Source organism: Salvelinus namaycush, chromosome 3 (assembly GCF_016432855.1).
Source record: "Salvelinus namaycush isolate Seneca chromosome 3, SaNama_1.0, whole genome shotgun sequence".
Lineage (NCBI taxonomy): Eukaryota > Metazoa > Chordata > Actinopteri > Salmoniformes > Salmonidae > Salvelinus > Salvelinus namaycush.
The window spans coordinates 97,504,562-97,531,611 of record NC_052309.1 but is presented as its reverse complement, the minus strand read 5'-3'; the positions used below and the strand labels follow the sequence as shown (position 1 = coordinate 97,531,611).

The 27,050-nt window shown below is 44.5% G+C and overlaps 1 protein-coding gene across 2 annotated transcripts; it reads left to right on the top strand.

The window, feature by feature from the left end:
* The first annotated feature begins 52 nt into the window (after window positions 1-52).
* Window positions 53-26,105, top strand: LOC120043828 (mitochondrial Rho GTPase 1-A). 2 transcript variants are annotated; one of them, XM_038988423.1, is made up of 19 exons: window positions 53-1,160; window positions 4,367-4,507; window positions 4,752-4,795; window positions 4,889-4,942; window positions 5,139-5,191; window positions 6,861-6,969; window positions 8,896-8,997; window positions 9,197-9,295; window positions 9,931-10,039; window positions 10,442-10,562; window positions 11,086-11,170; window positions 11,459-11,604; window positions 11,796-11,896; window positions 12,102-12,232; window positions 12,655-12,738; window positions 13,079-13,201; window positions 15,162-15,364; window positions 17,058-17,180; window positions 25,521-26,105. In XM_038988423.1, exons 1-19 carry the CDS (start codon window positions 1,124-1,126, stop codon window positions 25,636-25,638), a joined length of 1,983 nt encoding a protein of 660 aa, XP_038844351.1. In that variant the 5' UTR covers window positions 53-1,123; the 3' UTR covers window positions 25,639-26,105. The 2 variants fall into 2 exon arrangements, with proteins under 2 accessions (XP_038844351.1, XP_038844352.1); XM_038988424.1 differs by lacking the exon at window positions 17,058-17,180 and having other exon boundaries at window positions 583-1,160.
* Window positions 26,106-27,050: the final 945 nt, after the last annotated feature.

The window sequence follows — 27,050 nt, the reverse complement described above, 5'->3', positions numbered from 1 at the left end:
CATGGAAGAAGTTTTTTTTTGATTCCAGTAATTGTGTACAGATTCTTGCGACATGAGGCCGTCCATTATCATGCTGAAACTTAAGGTGATGGCGGCGGATGAATGGCACGACAATGGGCCAGGATCTCGTCACGGAGTCTCTATGCAGTCGATAAAATGTAATTGTGTTCATTGTCCGTAGCTTATGCCTGCCCAAATCATAACCCCACCGCCACCATGGGGCACTCTATTCACAACGTTGACATCAGCAATCCGCTAGCCCACAAGATGCCATACATGTTGTCTGCCGGGATTCATCCATGAAGAGCACACTTCTCCAGTGGCCATCGAAGGTGATCATTTTCCCACTGAAGTCGGTTATGACGCCCAACTGCAGTCAGGTCAAGACCCTGGTGAGGACAACGTGCACGCAGATGAGCTTAATATCAACTGAAATAATATCTAATACCAACTGTGATTACTAATAAAAACTGTGATAATATATAATAACAGTATGTATTAGAAGGGTATGTTTTAGCCCTTTTCTTTAACAAAGGGTATGCCATACATACCCTCACATACACCCTCAATTCGAGCCCGCAGCGTCTTCTGAGTTAAGAGCAATTGAATCCCTGCCTCCCCTATCATTTCACAATACAATCAAATCACGCCACTACATTTGAATTCCAAGCCAATGTCACCACATGAGCGCTAGAGGGTAGCAGATGCGTTGTCTATTATGTTTCGACAGTGTTTGTCTGCTACTGCTTGCCGTAGTTGCCGGGTATTGGAGGTCAGCTGGAGGAGGTGTGCGTCTGAAATATTTCGTGCATAATGTCATGAAAGTACAGAAAATAAAGGAATATAGCGTTTTAAACAATTATGTCATTTACAAGAATGTGCATCGCTGTTAAGCGTGGAACTTCAATTGTACAAGAAGCGAGAGAAAAGATAACGAATTAACGGAGAAATTCCTCCGTCCGTTTTGTCCTACAAAGAAAGAGGCGCCGAACACAGTTTGACAGCGCAGTCTAAACTGCGCAGGCCTGGCATTAGATAAACTGCTATAGGCGCCATCAAATAATAGATATTTATGAAAGAACAAAGACTTTATTGATTTGTGAATAAAAAAACAGTTGCAAATATGAGGAAGGACGTGAGGATATTACTCGTTGGGGAACGTAAGTGGCTGATTCATTAAATATAGCTGGCGCTTGATGCCTACACAGTAATTAGCTAGCTAGCTTAACTCCGCGAATACATTCAATTAATCAAAATACACTGTATATACGAATGTACAACTAGGTTGTGTTTTGAATGACCGCACAACGAAGAATACCATCGCATCGAACTGATTCAATGTGACATTGTGAAGACGTTTAGCCAACAAAATACCTAGCTAACTAGCAAATGCCGCAGTCAAATGTGATTGGTTAGTTAATAAAGACTGTTGGTTTGTTCACTTAGTAATACGCACACAGTAGCTATAGTTATTTAAACTATGTTTGGTGTAACTTCTAGCCACAGTATTTAGCTAGTAATGTAGGTTAGGATCGTATCAATAGAACACTCACTCAACCCTGCATGCGCTTTGCACTATGGATCTGTCCTCGTGCACACTGTGTCAGCTTGACATTTTATTCAATGGAACCAGTAGAAATCAGGTTCTGCTCAGTTCTGTGTATTTTATTTGGCCACTTTGCAGCTTTTGGCCTCCACAATACACTTCTCCCATAGCCACATCTAGTGCGCTTTGCAAATTCGGGCCCTATTTCATTTACATTCATCTTCTCCCATATCCACAATGCATCAATTTTTAAGGTATGCCATTTACATTTGTTTTGAGAGCGACTATTGTCAATGATCACATTTTGTAGTAACGTGGGTAGGATGTGATAGAATTGAGACCTTTAAAGGAACTTGTGACAACACGCTGGTTGTCCTTTCTGCCCTGTGTTCTTCACTCACATCTATTTATCAGATGCAACTGGCTGGCTGACCTACATTGACACATTCTCATAGACACATTCTCTTTGGCGTTGCTGACAGGTCCCTTGAGAGGGCAGCCAAAACCATACGTGTGTATGCTAACGTTGGTGATATCACTCAGCAACCAAGGATGCATTTACACAGACAGCCCACTACTGATCTTTTTCCCAATTACTGGAAAAGGAGCTGATCTGATTGGTCAAAAGACCAAGTAGTAGTGTAAAAGGACCAGAATTGGGCAGCCAGACTGTAAACACAGCTCAAGTGTCCATGGATACAAGTCCTTTCCACACACCTGCAGAGGCTGCCCCTGTTCTTGAACCCGATGAATTGTCCTACCGCCCTTGAAGCAGGAGCCCATTCACTGATCTGACTCAACATAATATGGGTGAAAGCTATTGCAGGCAAATTGAACCCGGCTTGATAAAACCCCTCAATTGGTGTTAGATCAATGGTTATGGTAGGAAAAAAGGATGCATGTTAAAACGTATCAGAACTGCAACTCTCTGTTAGTATCTGCAGCCCTCTGTCCCCTGGCTGTGCACTATCAATCAAGTGCACAGCCAGGATTCAATCAAGTCATGGAATTTAATAAGACACTCCAACACTTAACTAGTACCTGTTCATTCTTGCCAGCTGCTCTTATCTTCACACTTCAGTCACTTAACACATCAGTCTAACAGTCTGTAATGTATGCAGATCTGTAGCCGACACAATCTCAATTGCATTCTACACTGCCCTCACCCACCTAGATAAGAGGAATACCTATGTGAGAATGCTGTTCATTGACAACAGCTCAGCGTTCAACACCATTGTCCCCTCCAAACTCGTCACCAAGCTTAGGACCCTGGGACTGAACACTTCCCTCTGCAACTGGATCCTGGACTTCCTGACGGGCCACTCCTAGGTGATGAGGGTAGGCAACATCACCTCTGCCACGCTGATCCTCAACACGGGGTCCCCACAGGGGTGTGTGCGCTTAGTTCCGTCCTGTACTCCGCGCATGACTCCAACACCATCAAGTTTGCTGACGGCACAACGGTGGTAGACCTGATCACCAGCGACGATAAGACAGCCTACAGGGAGGATGTCAGTGACATGACAGTGTGGTTCCGGAGCAACAACCTCTCCCTCAACGTCAGTAAGACCAAGGAGCTGATCTTGGACTACAGGAAACGGGGGAGGGGGCGAGCACTCCCCCATCCACATCCCTGGGGCTGCAGTGGAGCTGGTCGCAAGCGGCAAGTTCTTCAGTGTGCAAATCACTCAGAACTTAAAATGGCTGACACACACGTGCACTGTCATGAAGAAGGCGCGACTTCTTCCCCCTCAGGAGGCTGGGAAGGTTTGACATTGGCCTTCAAAGCCTCAAAGTTCTACAGCTGCACCATCGAGAGCATCTTGACTGGCTGCATCACTGCTTGGTATGGCAACAGTACCGCCCTCGATCGCATGGCGCTACAGAGGGTGGTGTGGACAGGCCAGTACATCACTGTCATTCAGGACCTTTATATCAGGCTGTGTCAAAGGAAGGCCCGGAAAATCGTTGAAGACTCCAACCACCCAAGCCATAGACTGTTCTCTCTACTTTCGCAAGGCAAGCGGTACCTGTGCATCAAGTCTGACACCAACAGGCTCCTGAAGGGCTTTTTTCCCTAAGCCATAAGACTGCTAAATAGCTAACAAAATGGCCTCATGGACTATCGGCGTTGACTTTGTCTATGCGCTCTCACAGGACTCTAAACACACACACACACACACACACACAAAAGCTTCATTTTCTCACACACACAGCATACACACACATTTATACTGACTCTATGCACTCACAGACATTCATCATATATGCTACTCTTTTTATCATATCTCCTGATGCTTAGTCACATTACCCCTATACATATATACCTCTATCAGTATCTCTGCACATTGTAAATATGCTATTGGAACGGACCATGTATATAGCATACTTACTTCATCTTGTTCTTATTTCTATAACTCATGTTTGTGCTCTACCTTGTTATTTTTAGTTCTACGTTGATATTGATTACTGCATTGTTGGGGTTAGAACTGGCAAGAACGGCATGGCACTGTACTTGTGCACGTGACATTAACTTGAAACCTGCACATTGTATGGTACAATGTTGAGCGGTGACACTAAAGCTCAATTAATGATGTCTCCCTGTGTGAGATGATCTCCATCACAGGGAGTATCTCCTCATTGTAGCCTGGTTCCAGATCTGTTTGTGCCGTCTCGCCAACTCTTATGGTCATTGTCACTGTCACATGACCATAGGAGTTGGCAAGACAGCACAAACCGATCTGGAATCAGGCTATCCTGATTGCAATCACACACTGATGCTTCTGTCTGACTCACACACTTGTCTTCTCGTCTCCACAGCCAAAGTGGGGAAGACGTCTCTGATCATGTCATTGGTCAGCGAGGAGTTCCCTGACGACGTTCCCCTTCGAGCGGAGGAGATCACCATCCCAGCAGACGTAACGCCAGAGAGAGTCCCCACACACATAGTGGACTACTCAGGTAACACCACAGACCATACAGCCTGAACATCAATCAACACTGAATGTTTAATATTGAACACTGTTCAGTGTTACTAGACTGCCCCTACAGACAGACTGTTATTTTTCAGACCAGGGATTCAGTCTATGCATGTTATGACTGGAAACTGTGTTCTACTGACCGTACTTACGACAGTGGAGTAGGAGACGTGTCAGATTGACAAGACAATATCATACTGTCTTTTGATGTTGTCTTGTGTCTGTAGAAGCAGAACAGTCAGACGAGCAGTTGTATCAAGAAATATCGAAGGTTGGTAGAATACCATTTTAACCCTGTATTATCCCCATAAAGTAAACATCTATCCCCACCAAGGTAGAATAACATTGTCTCTCTTTTTTACAGGCAAATGTTATTTGCATAGTTTACTCAGTCAACAACAAGAAGTCCATTGAGAAGGTCAGTTTATAAACCAAGCATTCTCTCTGACGAATAACTGACATTCAGATGTCTTGATTTAGTAACAGCCCACTGCCTGCCCGTTGTTAACTCTGTTCACCATGTCGGCCATATTGAATTAAAGAGTGCGCAGGGCAGGCCTGAGTCTTGGCCTTGCAGCTGTAACAGGGTTTGATATGTGTTTTCTCTCTCCTAGGTGACAAGCCATTGGATTCCCCTCATAAACGACAGGACGGACAAGGATAGCAGGTGTGTGTGCAGTGTGCATGTGGTGTCTGCATGTGTGTGTGCCTCCCCTTGTTCAGGGACAGTGGGGGTATACAGTCTGCTACTAAATCCCCAGTGGATGTGGAAAAGACTGCTCCAACACCTGAAGTGGTGGTGTAGTGTTTGACAGCTTTGCCACATTTCACTTAGTAGATTGAAACAGGTGTCAAGTCATTTCAATTACATGTCATTCATTATAAGACCAGCCTGCTATATGGACCAGTTATGTCATAGACAAGGGAAAGTACACTACCTTGTACCTGTTTGTGTAACCTACTCCATATCAATGTGATAATGGAGGAAAGGTTACTGAATGAATAATGGCTATATAATGAAAGACCGTGTGATACGGCTTGCCGAGCGGTGCAGTGGTCTAAGGCACTGCATCGCTGTGCCACTAGAGATCCTGGTTCGAGTCCAGGCTCTGTCGCAGCCAGCCGCGACCGGGAGACCCATGGGGCGGGGCACAATCTGCCCAGCGTCGTCCGGGTTAGGGGAGGATTTGGCCGGCAGGGATGTCCGCTCTAGCGACTCCTGTGGCGGGCTGGGCGCAGTGCACGCTGACACGATTGGTGTGACTGGCTTCCGGGTTAAGTGGGCGTTGTGTCAAGAAGCAGTGCGGCTTGGTTGGGTTGTGTTTTGGAGAACGCACGGCTCTCGACCTTCGCCTCTTCCGAGTCCGTATGGGAGTTGCAGCGATGAGACAAGATAAAATTGGCGAGGAAAAAGGGGTCAAATAAAAAAAGACTGATACGATGGATCAGTTTTCCATATGGGAAGCAGAAGGTCATGGACATTGTTGTCACCTCTTAGCTGTAAGTTGAATTGCAGCCCCCTCTGTCTCCTGTTGTTGATTTAATGTACCATTATACAGTATGTTGAAAGTCAGTTTGTATGGCGGCAGACAGCCAGACAACATTGATTTTAGGGTTGTCACAATACCAGTATCGTGATACCCTGAGGTATCGTGGCAAGGAAACAGAACATGAAGTGGACTATATTTCCTGAGGAAAACAGTCCTAATGTTTTTAGCCTCATGTTGTCACCTAGAATCACATGTTTATTTTCCATATAGAACACTATATTTTACATACAGTAGGTTTTAAAGGACCTTATATTTTATTCTGCTTTGTGTGTTCCGGCAGACAGCCAGATAACGTTGTCTTGAATTGAGCCTGGATTTATTTAATAGGATCCGGTGTCAAGGATGCCTGGATTACTGTTAGAGTTTAGTATAACATACTGTAGCTTGAAGGTTTGTTCTGTTAGGTGACACTGACAATCTATTGGAGTCTAGAACCCCTGAGGACAAAATATTCCTTTTTGAGACTTTCTCAGACAATGAATTCTCATGATTATTTTCTCAGAGCCCTAACTGTGCCTCCTCCAATGGTAATGACAATGACATTCACCTTCCTTTTGAATGAATGGCTGTTTTTCTCAGCCAAAATAAGATACTGGTCTGAAGTTGTAATGTTATTATAATGAGGTTGTAAAGATGTCATAATGATGTTGTTATGATGTGGTCCTGTGTGGTTCAGTTGGTAGAGATTTGAGCTTACAATGCCAAGGGTTGTCGGTTCGATTCCCGCTGGGGCAACCCATACAGATTTTTTTTTTATGGCATATATTATATAAGATGTTGTTGCAGGGTACCACTGATCCTGGTGGGGAATAAGTCAGACCTGGTAGAACACAGCAGTATGGAGACCATCCTGCCCATCATGAACCAGTACTCTGACATTGAGACCTGCGTGGAGGTAAGAGAACACTGACTGGTGACTCTGTTTATCGCTGCCATTTTGGGGCTAAACTGACGAGTGCCTAGCAAGAGTACATTGAGAATGACCATATAGCTAGGCTAATGAAAGTTGTGTTACACTTGAGTTGAGGCTCAATCAAAATGGTATAAAAGCACTAGAAATGTATTTAAAGGCTCTCTGATCATCTGATTAATTGAATTCAGGCCTGTAGAACTTTGATCAACAATGGTTTCATATTCTATCCCGGTTCTGAAATCCAAACAGCTGAAAACGGCGTAAAACATCTAATTGATGCATTGACCTTGTGATGTAGGTTGTCTGCTGGCCCTGGGCTGGGAGACTCCTAATGTTTCAGCTAACTCCTGATTCCAGTTAGAATGTTATCTGATGGCTGGTATATTAGTCTGTCTTTCTGCTGCAGAGACCCTGGCAGTATTCATTATGGCACACAACATAAAACATTTTGCAACGTAAAATAAAAATAAGCGTTTATTAGCCAAGTCCACATAGTAAATTAGCCTTTTTCAGTCCGTTTTTTTATTTTATTTTGTGTCTAATGAACATGACCCCTCTGTGTCGTTCTACTGAGTGTGTGCACTGTGTGCTGAGACGCACTTCTATCATGGAGGAAAGTGGTTGGCTACATTACTCTTCCATTGGTCTCATGTGACAGCCCAGTCACATGTCCTCTCTGGCTAGATTAGTTACAGGATAAAAGTAGTAGAGGTGGAGGGGACGACGTGTTGGAACACACACACACACACACACAGTCAGATGTGTTAAAGTGACAACCTGGTCAGGATCCGTTATGCAGTTGTACTGCACAAGGTTCATGGGTACTTGTACGTGATGCAACACTGTTCCGTCTCTACATATTTAACATCTGTACACTCTCTTCCCCCCTGTGTGGAATTAGCCCCTTGTCATGGCAACGCCACTAGTGTTTATAGCCTGGCTGTTTCTGGACCCTAGTTTCACATTGAGAGATGACGTTCTGCTTTCCATGACCTCATTTAGACCACTAAGAGGTTGGTCTTGCAGCTTGAGTGTTTTTTCACTGAAGCACCATAAATCTGCAATGCACGTAAATGCAACAACTCAAGCTGATTGAGAACCATTTGATGTGTATAACCAAGTAGTTAAAGAAGTCAGGTTAGTCAGGTTTGTCATACACATGGTTTACACCGTACAATGAAATGCCGGCTTAACCCTTTATTTCAACATTTCAACACTGATGTCCTACAGTACCCATAATGCTCTGTAACACAATTGGTTTTAGCTTTGTAAATGTAACCTTTATTTAACTAGGCAAGTCAGTTCAGAACAAATTAATATTTACAATGACGGCCGACCCCGGCCAAACCCGGATGACGCTGGGCCAATTGTCCACAAGTGGGAATCCCAATCACGGCCGGATGTGATGCAGCCTGGATTCGAACCAGGGACTGCAGTGACGCCTACCACAGCAGGGGTCTTTTTCTCTGTGTATTGTTCCACCTGGTTTTGAGGTTACTGTATCTTTGTGTTTGTCAGTGTATTGTTCTAGCTGGTTTTGAGGTTACTGTATCTTTGTGTTTGTCAGTGTATTGTTCTAGCTGGTTTTGAGGTTACTGTATCTTTGTGTTTGTCAGTGTATTGTTCTAGCTGGTTTTGAGGTTACTGTATCTTTGTGTTTGTCAGTGTATTGTTCTAGCTGGTTTTGAGGTTACTGTATCTGTGTTTGTCAGTGTATTGTTCTAGCTGGTTTTGAGGTTACTGTATCTTTGTGTTTGTCAGTGTATTGTTCTAGCTGGTTTTGAGGTTACTGTATCTTTGTGTTTGTCAGTGTATTGTTCTAGCTGGTTTTGAGGTTACTGTATCTATGTGTTTGTCAGTGTATTGTTCTAGCTGGTTTTGAGGTTACTGTATCTTTGTGTTTCTCAGTGCTCTGCCAAAAACCTGAAGAACATCTCAGAGCTGTTCTACTATGCCCAGAAGGCCGTGCTCCACCCTACAGGACCCCTGTACTGCCCAGAGGAGAAGGAGGTGAGGAGGGCAGAGGGAAAACTCTAGGTCCCTAGCTACCCTAACTATGTAGTCTGATCAGGAAATACTTTTCCTGGTCAGGTTACGCAATCAAAAAGTTTCCTAGCGCTACCATGGGTACACAGGCAACATCTACTTTTTAGCTCTCCAAAAATATCATATTTTACATATTTCAAATGTATACTTTGTGTTTTTTCAGATGAAGCCGTCTTGTATCAAGTCTCTAACTCGCATCTTCAAAGTGTCGGACCTGGACAACGATGGCATCCTCAACGACAAAGAACTCAACTTCTTCCAGGTTGGAGCCTCACTGTGGGAAAATAAACCTTGTGGGAAAACCTTTCTTGGCTGTAGCTGCAGGCTTGTGTGCTTGATCTGGCTGAAGTGAAATAACCTGATTTACTTTGTTTTCCAATGGCAGTTTATTTGAACTTGAGTGGAAGAGACAGGGAGGGATATGTTGTTAGTGGGTTCACTGGTAGCCTGCAGATAGGTGGTTGATTTAGAAACCCTTTCAGAGCATCTTCTGTCCTAGTAAATTGTGCAAAGCTTTATACATATCTGCTTATGATTTCAAATATCCCAAGCCACGTTACATTAGTAGCTGTGTCAGATATGTTGGAATAGACTGGTTCTTGCCCATTTTGGTCTCACCAGGCGTATGTTCAGTTGTGTTTAGGGGATGTGTGTTGAGTGATTTATTGTTGAAGCACTTGGATGCAGCATTGTGCCGTGTGTAGGCTTTCATTCTTCACTCGAGTTCTGTGTGGGTATAGTAGTTCTGTGTGGGTATAGTAGTTCTGTGTGGGTATAGTAGTTCTGTGTGGGTATAGTAGTTCTGTGTGGGTATAGTAGTTCTGTGTGGGTATAGTAGTTCTGTGTGGGTATAGTAGTTCTGTGTGGGTGACACATGGTGTGTTGTGTGTCTGGTAGAGGACGTGTTTCAACATGCCCCTGGCGCCCCAGGCCTTAGAGGATGTCAAGAACGTGGTGAGGAAGAACATGACGGACGGAGTCAAGGACAACGGACTCACGCTCAAAGGTGAGACTAACCACACTGTAGGCCTTCCCTTCTTTCATTCACTTGCTCTATTCTCTCTCATTCAATATCTATCTATTCTCTATCCATATTTCTCATTCAATCTCTCTATTCATCTCTCTCATTCAATCTCTCCTATTCTCTCTCCATCTCTCTCCTATTCTTTCTCCATCACTCTCATTCAATCTCTCTCCATCTCCCTCATTCAATCTCTCTTTCCATCTCTCATTAAATCTCTCTATTCTCTGCCCACTCTCCCTTGTACTCTCTTCTGTAACCTTCACTAAAGGTCATGCATGAATAACATATTTAATAACCCTTTACCAGTGTACTGTGTCCATCTCTAACGTTGTGTCTGGGTGTATCTCTGACGTGTGTCCATTCTTCGTCCTGATTGGCCACTAGGGTTCTTGTTCCTGCACACGCTTTTTATCCAGAGGGGGCGTCACGAGACCACCTGGACGGTGCTGCGGAGGTTCGGGTACGACGACGACTTGGAGCTTCACCAGGAATACCTGTTCCCCCTGTGAGTGGACACTTGAACCCCCCTGGACCAGCGTCGTGTACATTAGGGCACATCGTAGTAAAACGCTTTACAGCGGAAAACAAAAACGACCTGTTCTGGACAGGTGTAGATAGTAATAACTTTCACTCTGTGTTTGAGCGCTTTCTTCCATTTCGCGCCTACAGAACACAACCCTGCCGTACGTATGGGCAACTCTTACCTCTGGGCAGAAAGAGGGAAATATACACCTGTTTTATGTAAGGCTGGACGAGCATAACAATGACTCTCTGAGCCCAATTCAGTTTCAGTCAATAGCAGATAAAGGACATCTGCTCTGCAGGCTCTCACTTTCTTTACACGGTGTCAAAGATGTTAACGTTGATGAAACCTACTGATCCATCAAGCTGTCTGTGGGTGCATCTTACACTACTTATGACTTGCAAGTAGCACTAGGTCTTTCCCAGGGTGAGCCTTTTGAACAATGCCAGTTTAGCCATAGCACTTTTAATGAGATTAATCCGGAATGTTCTCTTGTCCGTGCCAGGCTAAAAATACCTGCTGACTGCACCACCGAGCTCAACCACAACGCGTACCTCTTCCTCCAGAGTGTCTTTGACAAGCACGACAAAGTAAGTCTAGGATGACATAACTCCTCCTACTGTTGTCTTACCTTCTGCCTCACAGACAAACATTCACAGGTTTTCCCAAAGTCCCAGTTGGTAGTTTCCCGGAATCAGGAGGGAATAAGCAGGAAGGGAATCCTCCAACCGGCTTTTGGGAAAGTTACCGGAATGTTGCAACTCTACACAAAGCTAGCATATTTTTAGAACAGTGGTCCTAACTCGTGTGTGTGTGTGTGTGTGTGTGTGTGTGTGTGTGTGTGTGTGTGTGTGTGTGTGTGTGTGTGTGTTTTTCAGGACAGAGACTGTGCCTTGTCTCCAGAGGAAGTAAAGGACCTGTTCAAAGTGTTTCCCTACATGCCCTGGGGTCCCGACGTCAACAACACAGTGTGTACCAACGACCAGGGCTGGATCACCTACCAGGGTTACCTGTCACAGTGGACGTGAGTTAGGCCAGTATACCTGGACTCCACTACCTGTTACCTCTGTCTAACTTGAATGATTTGGTAATGCAGTTATACAGCGCTTTGCTGAAACTCAAATTTCTTCACTTTCATATGCTACTGTAGATGTGTACCAAAGCCCCCCACAGACACACACACACTAACAGGCTTTCAATTGTCTGATTGGCCAGGTTAACGACGTACCTGGATGTGCAGCGCTGCTTGGAGTACCTGGGCTACCTTGGCTACTCAATCATCTGTGAGCAGGAGTCCCAGGCAGCAGCCATCACAGGTAATGTGAGCGTGCGTGACTAGGTTTATATGCTTGTCATGTATTGGTGTTAATTATTGTGGTCTCTCTGTTTGCACATTTGAAACCTAATTAGTGGTGAGTTACTCTGAATCTACAGTCACTAGAGTTGTGTGTGTGTGTGTGTGTGCGCACATGCATCTGTATATCTCGTGTCCTTGTTCCTGACCCGTCTCTCCTCCCTCAGTGACCCGTAACAAGCGCATCGACCTGCAGAAGAAGCAGACGCAGCGCAGCGTGTTCCGCTGCAACATTCTGGGAGCCAGGGGGAGTGGCAAGACCAGCTTCCTGCAGGCCTTCCTGGGTCGCAACCTGCTGGTGAGTCCCTGGAGCTACCGATCAACTGGGGTGTATTCGTTATGGCACACCCCAGCAAAATGTTTTGCAATGCAACAAATATGTTTTTTTTCTTATTGGACAAATTCAGGTAGTCCCTCCCTGTTTCATTCAGTTTTTTTCCTCATTTTGGTGCCTAATGAACATGATCCTGGCTTTTCCATCGAAGGCACACTGCTACCTGCTAAGCACACAGTTCTGTTTCATAGATACTCTTAAGTAGCCAGGGTGACACGGGTCTGTTACTGTGTTACTAACTCTTAAGACATAGCAAACTATCTATTATTATTATTATTATTAGTAGTATTATTATTATACAAACTTAACTATTTAGCAGTGAGGAATAAAAGGTACTGTTGTATCAGTTTGGAGTGGTGAATGTGTGTTTCTGCGTTACTTAACAGAAACAGCGGAAGATCAAAGAAGACCATAAATCGTTTTACTCCATCAACACCACGTATGTCTACGGCCAGGAGAAGTACTTACTGGTGAGGCTGTGCATCTCTCTCCCCGTGTCATGCTTTCTGCCCAGTTGTATAATCTATAATACTGTGTTTTATGTGTGTCCAGCTGTCTAGCAGTAAATTATGAGTGTTTTCCCCTCATATGTTTTGGAAACTAATATGTTCAGTGCTACTCAATGAATGTTAATCACCTGTCGAGTTCCATACTATAGAACAAGACTGGTCCTGAGAGAGGCCTTTCTGCTGAAACTTTGACATTGAACGGTCTTAGCTATTTCCCCCTTCTTCCCTCTCCCCTCTTCACCCCTCTCTCCTCTTCTCCCCGCTTCACTCTTCTCTTCTCTCCTCTTTTGCCTCCCTGTAGCTTCATGAGGTGATGCCAGACTTTGACTTCCTCTCAGAGGAGGACCTGGCGTGTGACGTGGTCTGTCTGGTGTATGATGTCAACAACCCGCGCTCCTTTGAGTACTGTGCCAAGGTCTACAAGGTGTGTACTGTACCTACAGTGAAGGAAAAAAGTATTTGATCCCCTGCTGATTTTGTACGTTTGCCCACTGACAAAGAAATGATCAGTCTATAATTTTAATGGTAGGTTTATTTGAACAGTGAGAGACAGAATAACAACAAAAAAATCCAGAAAAACGCATGTCAAAAATGTTATAAATTGATTTGCATTTTAATGAGGGAAATAAGTATTTGACCCCTTCTCAATCAGAAAGATTTCTGGCTCCCAGGTGTCTTTCATACAGGTAACGAACTGAGATTAGGAGCACACTCTTAAAGGGAGTGCTCCTAATCTCAGTTTCTTACCTGTATAAAAGATACCTGTCCACAGAAGCAATCAATCAATCAGATTCCAAACTCTCCACCATGGCCAAGACCAAAGAGCTCTCCAAGGATGTCAGGGACAGGATTGTAGACCTACACAAGGCTGGAATGGGCTACAAGACCATCGCCAAGCAGCTTGGTGAGAAGGTGACAACAGTTTCTGCGATTATTCGCAAATGGAAGAAACACAAAAGAACTGTCAATCTCCCTCAGCCTGGGGCTCCATGCAAGATCTCACCTCGTGGAGTTGCAATGATCATGAGAACGGTGAGGAATCAGCCCAGAACTACACAGGAGGATCTTGTCAATGATCTCAAGGCAGCTGGGACCATAGTCACCAAGAAAACAATTGGTAACACACTACGCCGTGAAGGACTGAAATCCTGCAGCGCCCGCAAGGTCCCCCTGCTCAAGAAAGCACATATACATGCCCGTCTGAAGTTTGCCAATGAACATCTGAATGATTCAGAGGACAACTGGGTGAACGTGTTGTGGTCAGATGAGACCAAAATGGAGTTCTTTGGCATCAACTCAACTTGCCATGTTTGGAGGAGGAGGAATGCTGCCTATGACCCCAAGAAACCATCCCCACTGTCAAACATGGAGGTGGAAACATTATGCTTTGGGGGTGTTTTTCTGCTAAGGGGACAGGACAACTTCACCGCATCAAAGGGACGATGGACGGGGCCATGTACCGTCAAATCTTGGGTGAAAACCTCCTTCCCTCAGCCAGGGTATTGAAAATGGGTCGTGGATGGGTATTCCAGCATGACAATGACCCAAAACACACGGCCAAGGCAACAAAGGAGTGGCTCAAGAAGAAGCACATTAAGGTCCAGGAGTGGCCTAGCCAGTCTCCAGACCTTAATCCCATAGAAAATCTGTGGAGGGAGCTGAAGGTTCGAGTTGCCAAACGTCAGCCTCGAAACCTTAATGACTTGAAGAAGATCTGCAAAGAGGAGTGGAACAAAATCCCTCCTGAGATGTGTGCAAAGCTGGTGGCCACCTACAAGAAACGTCTGACCTCTGTGATTGCCAACAAGGGTTTTGCCACCAAGTACTAAGTCATGTTTTGCAGAGGGGTCAAATACTTATTTCCCTCATTAAAATGCAAATCAATTCATAACATTTTTGACATGCGTTTTTCTGGATTTTTTTGTTGATATTCTGTCTCTCACTGTTCAAATAAACCTTCCATTAAAATTATAGACTGATCATTTCTTTGTCAGTGGGCAAACGTACAAAATCAGCAGGGGATCAAATACTTTTTTCCCTCACTGTAACTGACAAACTGTATCAAATCCATCAGTCCTTAGTTTAGTCCTGGGCCACATGTCTATAGTAGGATGACTGATCTTAGATCAGGTCTCCCCCTGTCCATATAATCCTATTCGTTATGATCTAAAAGGCAAAACTGATCCTAGATCAGCACTCCGCTTGAGCCGCTTTGTGAATATGGGCCCTGGTCCTTGAGTCACTACACTGGAATAGAGGGACTTCTCAGCTTTCAGCTTTTCACCTTCTGCAACTGTTTACCAAAATGTTATGATCTCAACAATCCTTATCTCGTCTTGTTCTTATAACTAACCTCTGAACGTGAACCTTTTGACCTATGACAGCAATACTTCATGGACAGCAAGACGCCGTGCATGATGATCGCCTCCAAGTCGGACCTGCACGAGGCGCGCCAGCACTACAGCCTGACCCCGCTGGACTTCTGCCGCAAGAACAAGCTGCACCCGCCCCAACCCTGGACCTGCAACACAGTGGACGCCCCCAACAAAGACCTCTACACCAAACTCACCACCATGGCCATGTACCCGTGAGTATAGTCCCCTCAAAGACCATAGTGGTCCTAATCCCATCCTCTGACTTCCGTCACCCCGTTGTCTTTTCCTCCAGGCAGCCCTCTGTGACCTCGTTAAGTCCTGTATGATGTCTCCAGACACCCCTGGCTTTCTATTGATCCCCTGTATATGGGCAGGGGTGACCCCAGCCCCCCATTGTCCTCCATGTCTCTCTAGTCCTACATTAAGCTGCTTCTTCCTGACAGGGGGAGATATTTTAGGTGCTGTTTTATTTCACTTCCTTACCGTTGGCCACTGTCAATGTGTTGTGGTACGGTAAGTTGAACTGTAAGATAATGACTAGGCCATTTGAAGTCCCAAAACGAAGGTCATCCACTGAAAATCCTTTGGCCTTGAAGGAAGTCTCCCCAGTCAGCTGTACTGAATGTGTGTTATTGACTAGTTGACAGTCTTAGCCATTCATTCTCTGAGAGGTAGAGTTAGTCTTGTACTTCATTTAAGAGATTAGCCATTGGTTTAGATTAATGTCTATTTAATTGAGCCTTAAATCTCAGCTTTACGAGGAAGAACTCCAGTTATCTCATGTTAAAAGCATTGGCTTTCCCAAGGCATAGAGGCCTATAGCTAAGAATCCAGGCCCTAGCTCTTCAAATGACAGGACTCTAGGATGGAAATCTTTTGACAGAAATAATCAGCAGGTTCTGCTCTATACACTACAGTACTTCACCTGTTTCAGACATCTCTTGATAGTGAACAGAGTTCTTTATGTAGATAGGGCACTACTATTATTCTGCAGTCATTGGGTATTTGGTATGGACTGTTTCAGTACCGGCTCCGGCTGCAGATTGTAGGTCAGAGTGACTCATGCTATATAACCCAGGCCAACAGGGAAGATTTTAATGGTTTAGTTCCATGTATTTTTAATGGTCAATCTGGAGATTCTGAGACGGGTTAGCTGTTTTTATTGAATTACCCTGAATTTTCTCATCACTTTGCCACTATTTCCTTCATTCTCTGTGGCTTTTCCACTCTTTTACCTAAGGATGATTGTGGTATTACCACTTAATGAAAGGTGTATGTTATTAAAGAGGACATTTGTCTCCTGTATATTATTACAGAGGACATTTGTCTCCTCCTGTATGTTATTACAGAGGACATTTGTCTCCTCCTGTATGTTATTACAGAGGACATTTGTCTCCTCCTGTATGTTATTACAGAGGACATTTGTCTCCTCCTGTATGTTATTACAGAGGACATTTGTCTCCTCCTGTATGTTATTACAGAGGACATTTGTCTCCTCCTGTATGTTATTACAGAGGACATTTGTCTCCTTTTGTTTTGATGTTGAGGAAGAGGCCAAAATTAGACATACTTAAAAATGCCATGTATGTGAAGAATGTTCCTCAAGATATGTAACTTTCATAATGCTCAGTACTTAGTTCTTACCACTTTCTCTGTATTACTGTACTTAGTAAAGTAATAACCAATCTTCTTTGCCTTTGTTAATGATGGAGTTATTGTATCATAACTCAGTCAGCCAAAGTCCAAGCCCCCCCCCCCCCCCATCTGGTGCTAGAACAGGGTCTGTCTTTCAGGGTTCTGCCATCCCACGGTGATGTTTCCATGGAAATGTGTACGAATGTGGATCTGACTTGGTCTTTTGTGTGTTTGTATGTGCGTGCGTGTGTTGTGATTGTGTCTCCTCAGCCACGCCAAGCTCCGCTGCATGTGTACCTGCAACAGGTGCACCTTCTGCATCTGTCAGAACATCCTCCGGTCCCAGCTACTGACAAATATAAAGGCCAAATTCTACAGTGTTGTTCTGAACAGGTCCATACTGTAAATACTGTAGTGTTTAACAGCCTGTCCCCTCTCTCTCTCTCTCCGATGCCCCTATGAGGCGGGAGGGGGGACCCTAGCTTTCTAACCTGGGTGAAGGTTTTTCTCCTCTTCTCCCTCAATGCTTCCTCATAGTCAGGTTTACACTGCATATCCACAACGGAAAACTGGAAAAAAGTTGAAATTCTGAGATCTTATTTCGATCTCTGGGCCTGATTTGTACATCTCCATTGAATTTCATATGATTGTATGGGTGGGTTTATAAGACTGTATTCCAAGTACTCATATCGGCTATAGAGTTGACAAGAAGGTTTCAAGACTCCATTTATTTGCTCTCCTTATTTGCTTTTAACTCAATCAAGTGGATTGTCCAAGCTGCTTCTGTCCCTATCTCTCTGTCCCTATCTCTCTGTCCCTATCTCTCTTACAACAAGTGAGCTCAGTCCAATGCAGCCAGTGTTTCCCCTCGATTTGTTTATTTTTTTCACTGGTGTCAAAGGTCGTGGAAGGGGGTGCACTGAGTTTAATACATTTCGTTTTTCACAATTCCTGACATTTAATCCTAGTAAAAATTCCCTGTCTTAGGTTAGTTAGGATCACCACTTTATTTGAAATGTCAGAATATTAGTAGAGTGATTTATTTCAGCTTTTATTTCTTTCATCACATTCCCAGTAGGTCAGAAGTTTACATACACTCAATTAGTATTTGGTAGCGTTACCTTTGCCTTCCACAAGCATTAGCATTGCCTTCCACAAGCTTCCCACAATAGGTTGGGTGAATTTTGCCCATTCCTCTTCACCGAGCTGGTGTAACTGAGTCAGGTTTGTAGGCCTCCTTGCTCGCACACGCTTTTTCAGTTCTGCCCACAAATTTTCTATGGGATTGAGGTCAGGGCTTTGTGATGGCCACTCCAATACCTTGACTTTGTTGTCCTTAAACCATTTTGCCACAACTTTGGAAGTATGCTTGGGGTCATTTGGAAGACCCATTTGCGACCAAGCTTTAACTTCCAGACTGATGTCTTGAGATGTTGCTTCAATATATCCACATCATTTTCCTGCCTCATGATGCCATCTATTTTGCGAAGGGCACCAGTCCCTCCTGCAGCAAAGCATCTCCACAACATGATGCTGCCACCCTCGTGCTTCACGGTTGGGATGGTGTTCTTCGGCTAGCAAGCCTCCCCCTTTTTCCTCCAAACATAACGATGGTCATTATAGCCAAACAGTTCTATTTTTGTTTCATCAGACCAGAGGACATTTCTCCAAAAAGTACGATCTTTGTCCCCATGTGCAGTTGCAAACCGTAGTCTGGCTTTTTATGGCGGTTTTGGAGCAGTGGCTTCTTCCTTGCTGAGCAGCCTTTCAGGTTATGTCGATATAGGACTTGTTTTACTGTGGATATAGATACTTTTGTACCTGTTTCCTCCAGCGTCTTCACAAGGTCCTTTGCTGTTCTTGGATTGATTTGCGTTTTTCGCACCAAAGTATGTTCATCTCTAGGAGACAGAACGCGTTTCCTTCCTGAGCGGTATGACGGCTACGTGGTCCCATGGTGTTTATACTGGCGTACTATTGTTTGTACAGATGAACGTGGTACCTTCAGGCTTTTGGAAATTGCTCCCAAGGATGAACCAGACTTGTGGAGGTCTACAATTTTTTTCTGAGGTCTTGGCTGATTTCTTTTGATTTTCCCATGATGTCAAGCAAAGAGGCACTGAGTTTGAAGGTAGGCCTTGAAATACATCCACAGGTACACCTCCAATTGACTCAAATTATGTCAATTAGCCTATCAGAAGCTTCTAAAGCCATGACATCATTTTCTGGAATTTTCCAAGCTGTTTAAAGGCACAGTCAACTTAGTGCATGTAAACTTCTGACCCACTGGAATTGTGATACAGTGAAATAATCGGTCTGTAAACAATTGTTGGGGAAATTACTTGTGTCCTAACCGACTTGCTCAAACTATAGGAATCTGTGGAGTGGATGAAAAACGAGTTTTAATGACTCCAACCTAAGTGTATGTAAACTTCCGACTTCAACTGTGTGTGTGTGTGTATGTAAATATGTATATATATAAATATATTTGTTTTTGTGTGGCGGGAACAGCTTAGCAGTGGTGGTGCACCGCGGCAACAGTTTAGTGGCGGTACGCCGCTGCTAAATAAATACTGGGGAAACACTGTAGGCTAAGGTAGTGATCCAAAAATAAAGGAACTCAGTCCGGCTTTAAACTCACTCTTCAAAGTTGTAATAGTAGAATGCACAAGGTACATTTTAAATATTGGGTAGTGCGTCGTCAGTTCCTCTTGTCATGTTAGTCATTGCATAACTTAGAGCTATTTATAACTTGTCAGAAATATCCAGATCAACTAGCCCATGTCAGATGTGTTTTTATTGAGGGGTTTTTTGCCCATAGATATTGTTTAAAAAAAAAAATGCCACTCAAATATCACAAAAATACACATTAGACATGGCAAAATGTATAGAATTGCAAGAAAATGTGCTTTAAAACGGCACAATGTTCTTTGAACACTGACACATTTTTTGGAATTGCAGGAAATAAGCTTTAAACTTGCAAAATTCTCTCCACCAACAAGAGAGGTGTGAACAGTTTGTGTCATGAACAGTGCTTGTGCCCATAGAAATAGACATGATGTTGGAAGGGGCCCCGAGTGAAAAGGTTTGGGAACCCCTGGGCTAAGGTAACATAATACTAGAGGTCTGCTGTAAGGTAACGTAATACTAGAGGTCTGCTGTAAGGTAACATAATACTAGAGGTCTGCTGTAAGGTAACGTAATACTAGAGGTCTGCTGTAAGGTAACGTAATACTAGAGGTCTGCTGTAAGGTAACGTAATACTAGAGGTCTGCTGTAAGGTAACGTAATACTAGAGGTCTGCTGTAAGGTGGCCTAGTTGTAATGTGATTGTGATGGTGTCTTCCTCATCTCTGCTACAGCCTCACACAGCACTCCCACTCTGCTCTCACCACCGTGACACAGCGCTTTACCCAATTATCTGCCACACTGCACCATCATCTAACACCTGTGGTGCTAGCCAGGGAGGTAACCGTGTGGTGTGGTCGACCCCACCGTGTGGTTGTGTTGCTTTCCGTTTGAGCCAGTCTGACCTGAAGATGCATGTGTGCAGTCTGTTAACGTGTCTAGTTGGTGATGGGTTGTGGGTAGATTACCCTCCTATACCAACACGGTGCAGTCTATCATCAAGTAACTAATGCATGGATTTTTAAGATATAAAAAGTGTCGAAGTTGCTTGGCAAGTCGTTCATCTTTCGAGAGTTGAGCGTACAAGTGGATGTTGAAGCCAACATGGCCCTTTCGCTTAAGAATGGTGTTTCTATCATGTTAAGTGGATATGCAAACTGTAAATCTGTACTAAAGACTAATTTGCATAGTGAGTGAGGGAGAAACGTCACCTTGCAGATCTTTCTGTTTTGGTTACATTTCGCCCCACTGAAGCTGTTGGTGAAACTGAAAGCCTCATAGAAGTCAGCTTGGGTTGACTGGCTGGTTATTCTCCTCTTCACGAAGTAGATGTTGATATTTGTTTCAAATTGCATTTTCTAAATGTCTATCTTTTTTAGTTTTCTTTGACATTGAACTGTTTCCACCGCCAGAGATGTGCACGGTTTGATTTCTATGATGATTTCAGTTTGGAGGTTTGATTGGTTGTGGAGTGATTCTCACATTGTAAGTTTACACCCACAAGATACAGTTAGCCTATATAAGGTCCTATGTTAGGCCCTAAGTTCACTCTCAAACGTGGCTCATACTGCAGCCCGAGTGTTATCACAACCTAATTCACCATTCATCTACACACTTTATTAGACTATCTTATCTACAATCCTGCTTCTCTTGTGGTTTAAACTTTATTTTTTACTAAAAATACATTTTAATTTGTATGACAAATGTTTTTCTTCCATTGGTTACAAAGTGATTTTGCACTGTATGGATCCCATTTCATTGTGTTTCCGTTGTGGTGTTTTCTTGTTTTCATCCTATAGGTGTTCATACACATGTTTCTGGCTGCCCCTCTTTTTGTTCCTGTTGCATGTGTTTACTTCTTGTTAGTTGCATGCACCGTCTGTCTCCACGCTGTCTGTCTGTCTCTGTCTGTCTGTCTGTCTCGACGCTGTCTGTCTGTCTCGACGCTGTCTGTCTGTCTCGACCAGGCCTGGGCAATTCCAGTCCTAGGGGGCCTGACTGGTGTCACACTTTCCCCCATCCCTAGCAAACACAGCTGATTTAAACTAATAGCATTCAAAACTGAAGATCATGTTTATGTGATTATTGGAGTCAGGTGTGTTAGCTGGGACTGAGGTCAAAGTGTGCCACCAATCAGACCCCGGGGACTGGAGTTGCCCAGGCCTGGTCTAGACGCTGTCTGTCTCATCTTCCAATAGGCTTGCCTTGGTCTTCAGCTCGCCACCGCCCCCCTATGGATGGCTATGCATAGGCTCCACTCAAATCAGCAGTCTGTTTTGAGCATTGGGAAGTATGGGAACTAGGCTAGTGCTTGTGGTTTGAGTGTGTGTGTGTGTGTGTGGTTTATGATGTGCAGGGTTTGGATGGCTCGTGGTGGCTCACCATTGCAGGGTTGACATTTCATTGTGCTTGTATATGCTTGTACAATAGAGGGTGTGTTGTGTGACAGTGTAGGTTACTGTATGTATTGGTATGGTTTGGGAGGGTTACAATGGTTCCTACTAAGTTTACAATGGCTTCTGGGGTCCCAGGCATGCCTGTTATAACACTATTGTGTTACATGGTAACTCCTTTGTCAATGCCTGTTTAACCTTGGGAGAATTAACACACCAGAAATGGCATGCCACTAATACAGAAGTTATTGAAGGCGGTCACACCCACATTGTCTAGCTGAGATACTGTAGTATTTAACACCTAATTGGTTTGAATCTTCGCTGTTTTTGATTTACCCCATATATAAAATAAATATATAATGTAATGACTCAAAGTAGCCTATTTCAACAAATTCGGAGAGCAACCTGAATATAAAGTATTTTCTAACCCTGTATCTCCATCAGTCTTAAGATTGAAGCCTTTCTTTTATTTGGCTGACATGTTGCCAACTCAGCCATCGCATTGGACAAGATGTTTTAGCTGCGAGGTGTGGTGTGTGTGACCAAGAGGCTGCAAGGTGTGGGGTGCGTTCTGCTGTGGTGTCATGTCCCGGTGTGTGTGGGGTTGGCGTTGAACTGCCCTACTGTGTGCACGTGTGTGTGTGTGTGTGTACAAGGTTACATGATGTGGGCGCATATCTGTTGGCTGACGAGGAGTGCAGTCTGATCCAGCAGGTTCACGCCGTCAATAATGTAGAGGAGTCTATCTTCATGGAGTCTTCTGTCCAGTCCTATGAGCCCCAGGCCAGGTAAAACACAGCATGGAGTCTTCTGTCTAGTCCTATGGGCCCCAGGTCAGGTAAAACACAGCATGGAGTCTTCTGTCCAGTCCTATGGGCCCCAGGCCAGGTAAAACACAGCATGGAGTCTTCTGTCCAGTCCTATGGGCCCCAGGTCAGGTAAAACACAGCATGGAGTCTTCTGTCCAGTCCTATGGGCCCCAGGCCAGGTAAAACACAGCATGGAGTCTTCTGTCCAGTCCTATGGGCCCCAGGTCAGGTAAAACACAGCATGGAGTCTTCTGTCCAGTCCTATGGGCCCCAGGCCAGGTAAAACACAGCATGGAGTCTTCTGTCCAGTCCTATGGGCCCCAGGTCAGGTAAAACACAGCATGGAGTCTTCTGTCCAGTCCTATGGGCCCCAGGCCAGGTAAAACATAGCATGGAGGCTTCTGTCCAGTCCTATTTGACCCAGGCCAGGTAAAACACAGCATGGAGTCTTCTGTCTAGTCCTATGGGCCCCAGGCCAGGTAAAACATAGCATGGAGTCTTCTGTCCAGTCCTATGGGACCCAGGCCAGGTAAAACACAGCATGGAGTCATCTGTCTAGTCCTATGGGCCCCAGGCCAGGTAAAACACAGCATGGAGTCATCTGTCTAGTCCTATGGGCCCCAGGCCAGGTAAAACACAGCATCTGACAAACTGGGGGCTAAGGGACAGCTGTTTGTCACTGGCTGGGTAGATGCAGGTATGGTGGATGTTGATGTGGCAACGGCAAGCACTGTTGGGGGAGGAGATTGCTGTAGCCTCCGTTATTATATGAAGAGATTATAATGAAGGCTACAGACATCGGGCTACACATCCACGTACTTTGGCCTCAACCTTTAATAAACAACAGCCTTTGATCTGTTTTCCAGTGTACCTGATGGAACTCACTAACTACCTTTTTAATGGGCATCTATCATTACTTTTGAAGGTACCGGTCGATGTCTTAGTCCTACAAATAGCTGGTTGGTCTGGTTTGTGTATGGCTGCTTGCTGAAGAAGCTTTGTTGGGCAGTATGCTGGTGGGAGGAAGGTATTGCTCTTCCTCTGAGGTACATGTCATGGTTAAGCAGGATGGTAGTTGTCTATCTACCGTAATGGACTCTTCCTGCTAAACCTGCTTGAATGGGTTATGGTTTCTGCTGCTGTGGGAGTCTGTCAGATATCACTGTGAAGATTAATGGGTTGTTGAGCTGTGTGTGTGTGAGAGAGAGAGTGTGTGTGTGTGTGTGTGTATGTGAGAGAGAGTGTGTGTGAGAGAGAGTGTGTGTGAGAGAGAGAGTGTGTGAGAGAGAGAGTGTGTGTGTGAGAGAGTGTGTGTGTGTGTGTGAGAGAGAGAATAGGTGTGTGAGAGAGAGAATAGGTGTGTGAGAGAGAGAATAGGTGTGTGAGAGAGAGAATAGGTGTGTGAGAGAGAGAATAGGTGTGTGAGAGAGAGAATAGGTGTGTGAGAGAGAGAATATGTGTGTGTGAGAGAATATGTGTGTGTGAGAGAGAATATGTGTGTGAGAGAGAATATGTGTGTGAGAGAGAATGAATGTGTGTGAGAGAGAATGAATGTGTGTGTGAGAGAGAATGAATATGTGTGTGAGAGAGAATATGTGTGTGAGAGAGAGAATGAATGTGTGTGTGTGTGTGTGTGAGAGAGAATGTGTGTGTGTGTGAGAGAGAATGTGTGTGTGTGTGTGTGAGAGAATGTGTGTGTGAGAGAGAGAGAGAGAGAGAGAGAATGTGAGTGTGAACACGAGATTGTCTGTTTGGCAATTTATAAGTTAGAGCTTTCTGCTAACCTCTGCACTTCAGAAATTCCTCTCACTTCTAGAGCCTCTCCTTCTCCCCTCTCCTCCTGCTCTTCTTCTCCCCTCTCCTCCTGCTCTTCTTCTCCCCTCTCCTCCTGCTCTCCTTCTCCCCTCTCCTCCTGCTCTCCTTCTCCCCTCTCCTCCTGCTCTCCTTCTCCCCTCTCCTCCTGCTCTCCTTCTCCCCTCTCCTCCTTCTCCCCTCTCCTCCTGCTCTCCTTCTCTCCTTCTTCTCCCCTCTCCTTCTCCCCTCTCCTCCTGCTCTCCTTCTCTCCTTCTCCCCTCTCCTTCTCCCCTCTCCTTCTCCAACTGCTCTCCTTCTCTCCTTCTCCTCCTGCTCTCCTTCTCCCCTCTCCTCCTGCTCTCCTTCTCCCCCTCCCCTCTCCTTTCCCTCCCCTCTCAGCCTCCTGTCTTCCCTCCATGTTGTTGTTTCATACTGTTAGTACTGTATGTTATAGCCAGGCTTGTGCTCAGTGGACCTAGAAACTGAGGCACTATATTCAATCAGTACAGTCAAAATGCTTGTTCATTTCCACCTCGTGTACCTATTGAATGTGACCCGGGCGTAGGGCTTTTCTCTCGTTTCTGTTTCCCTAGCAGAACCTCCTCCCCATCCCTCATGCTTTCTGTCCATAGCCCCACCTTTACTTTCCTGGCCTTTTGGCTTTCACCCAATATATAGTAGTTATTGTCAGATTGACCAAACAAATCTAATGTTCCAGTAACAGCCACTCACATGTTAGTGTATGTGGTACTGCTCCCATCACGGACCTGGTTAAACTAGCCTGAACACTGAACTCCCCATTCTAGGGACGTGAAACAATGGTGAGCGCAGCGTTCAGTCTGGTTTAACCAGGCTATCACAGACTAACTCATTTTCAGAAGACAGTATATCATGTAAAGAGGTTTTATTGGTACTACAACATTGGTACTATCGTACAGTTTGACTGTACCTCTGTTTTTGTAGAGATTTGTTAAAGAAGCTCAGAGAACATGACTTTGGTTTGTCATTTGTCAACATGTCCTCATGTGATTTGGAAACGAGGCTGTATTGTTTTATTCATTTCTTTATCCCCCCACTCTCTTTCTTTCTCCCCTCCCCCCTCTTCTCAGGCACATGGCTCAGGCAGACCTGAAGAGCTCTACGTTTTGGCTAAGGGCAAGCGTGGGGGCAACCGTGTTTGCAGTCCTGGGCTTCGCTATGTACAGAGCTATCCTCAAACAACGATGATCAAGATAGACACAGGATGCATGAGATGACCCTTGACCCGCCCCCCACCGCCTAGTCTCTCCCCTTTGACCCCTCACCCCCTCCCTGAAAGAAAACATGACCTCCAACATCCCACAATCCTCTGCCCCCCTTCCCCCAAAAAGAGACAACTACTGAATGAAACAGAACTTCCAGCCCATCTGAACCAGCCCTGATCCCACATCCACCCTACCGGAGAGGGAACAAACCAGAGAAACCACATCCACCCTACCGGAGAGGGAACAAACCAGAGAAACCACATCCACCCTACCGGAGAGGGAACAAACCAGAGAAACCACATCCACCCTACCGGAGAGGGAACAAACCAGAGAAACCACATCCACCCTACCGGAGAGGGAACAAACCAGAGAAACCACATCCACCCTACCGGAGAGGGAACAAACCAGAGAAACCACATCCACCCTACCGGAGAGGGAACAAACCAGAGATTGATTTTATATATTTGAAACAGAGAAAAAAGCGAGTCATCTTTTGCAAACTGTGTTTTGTTTTTCTTGGGGGTTTTCTTTGGGGGGGAAATGTCACCACAAACTCACATTGTGTATATTGAACACCATCTAATCAATCTACTGCAGGCATTCTGGTATCGTCTGATCTGGTCTAGTCTTGGGGTTTTTTCTTCTCCAGGTCAGACAGTAGTAGTTGCTGGTTGTTTTTAAATCTGTGTAGAACCCGGCCTTTTTTCTCAGGTCAGTATTATAGCTAGCTGGTTTGACCCCCAGAGCCCGAGAAAGCAAAGAAGGCAGCCGCATACAACTCACTACAAAAGGGACTGAAAATATTTGTTTATAGATGTGTGTGTATATATAAACATATATATATTTGCTCGGGTACTTAGAGAAATACCCAACCAGATTACGGCGTGAACAAAGCTTGCCAGTGAATAAAGTGAGCCTACAGGAATAGCTGCAAAGTCAAAGCCATTTTTAACGTTGAAAAGGTCATGGGTTTCGTGCACGCGTTTCAATTGCTATTAATTTATTAACCTGTTTTCTTTGGTTTATCTGTTTGGAATGGTTTGTTCAGCATTGCACAAAACAGACACACTTCAAGAGGATAATGCATTCATTTTCCATGTGTTTTTGTATATCTAGTATTATCAAAGCTGTTAATAATGACATCCATCATTCACTTACTCTGAAAGACAAGACTACAACATTATCATGACTATCTGCTTTTTCCTCAACTTTTTTCTTCTTCTTCCTGTTATTAAAATAGCTTTTTTCCTTTCATATTATGATTCTATTTTTATGTTCAACTATTATGCCTACAGATTACACTATGTTATTAACAGCCATGCAGTGCACCTCTGACTCCCTGCTTGAACCATGGACGGAACTGTTTATTCTCATCATTGACTTTTCCAACATTTA